Source organism: Helobdella robusta (assembly GCF_000326865.2).
Source record: "Helobdella robusta unplaced genomic scaffold HELROscaffold_664, whole genome shotgun sequence".
Classification (NCBI taxonomy): Eukaryota; Metazoa; Annelida; class Clitellata; order Rhynchobdellida; family Glossiphoniidae; genus Helobdella; species Helobdella robusta.
In genome coordinates, this window is record NW_008705375.1 from 4,505 (window position 1) to 5,467 (window position 963).

At 30.4% G+C, this 963-nt stretch overlaps 1 protein-coding gene across 1 annotated transcript in view; it reads left to right on the forward strand.

Moving 5' to 3' along the window:
• HELRODRAFT_92835 (hypothetical protein) overlaps positions 1-682 on the forward strand; it is a gene marked incomplete at both ends in the record, with an annotated part of 4,321 nt that extends 3,639 nt beyond the window's left edge. The window contains one exon of the mRNA XM_009030284.1: positions 586-682. Coding sequence (XP_009028532.1) covers positions 586-682 — 97 coding nt within the window. The remainder of the gene's footprint in view (positions 1-585) is intronic.
• Positions 683-963: the final 281 nt, after the last annotated feature.

A 963-nucleotide genomic window follows, 5' to 3' on the forward strand; every position in this document is an offset into this window, starting at 1 on the left:
CCGACGATGGGGGCGAATTTGACAGATGATGAACATTTATTGATTTGCGCCATTAATTTGTTGGCAGAAATTTTGATATTGGTGGTAGGGTCTTTGTCGATGGTTTGAAACTTTGAGTTGTCAGATAATATATTGTCTATTTGTGTATAATAATCAATTTTGTTGATCAACACATACATATTGGACTTGTCGGACTTTCGCACAACTATGTCGGGATTGCTACGGAGGCGTTTGGCAGCCTGGAGCTGACAAGCTTATGACATGCGTCGCGATGGCGATGTGCTTCGGCCAATAGTTGGCTATGCAAACTACTGTCGAAATTAATTAAACTCTGTTTTTTGAGTTTCTGACATTCGTTGTACAGCATTTCAGGTTCAGTTTCCTTAATAGCCCTACTGTATGGTCAACATATGTGCATGTTTAAACCGAGAATCAAAAATGAAATTTCATCTTGGCTTAAGTTGTGAGTAGATAGGTTGATATATGAAGTAATTTTATTATTAAGAAGAATGATATGCAAAATGGGCAAACAATTTCAAAGAAATTTGCATTTCTGAAAACCTCGTTCCTAAATATAATACAGAGTTATATACGGTTATATAGATTTTTATATAGTTATTTTGTGTTATTGATTATATATATTTATAGTGTGATATATACGGTTATAAAGATTGATATATAGTTATATAGTGTAATATACGGTTATCTAGGTTTATATATAATTATGTAGATTTATTTAATATATATAGTCATATAGTGTTACATACGGTTATATAAATTTACATTATATTATATAGTGCTATTGATTATATAAAGTTATATAGTGAGGTATACGGTTATATAAATTTATTTACAGTTATGTAGAGTTCTTGATTATTTTTAGTTATATAGTGATATATACGGTTAAATAGATTTAAATATAGTTTGTGACGATCCTAAAAGTTATGCTCTTAGCGCTTAATG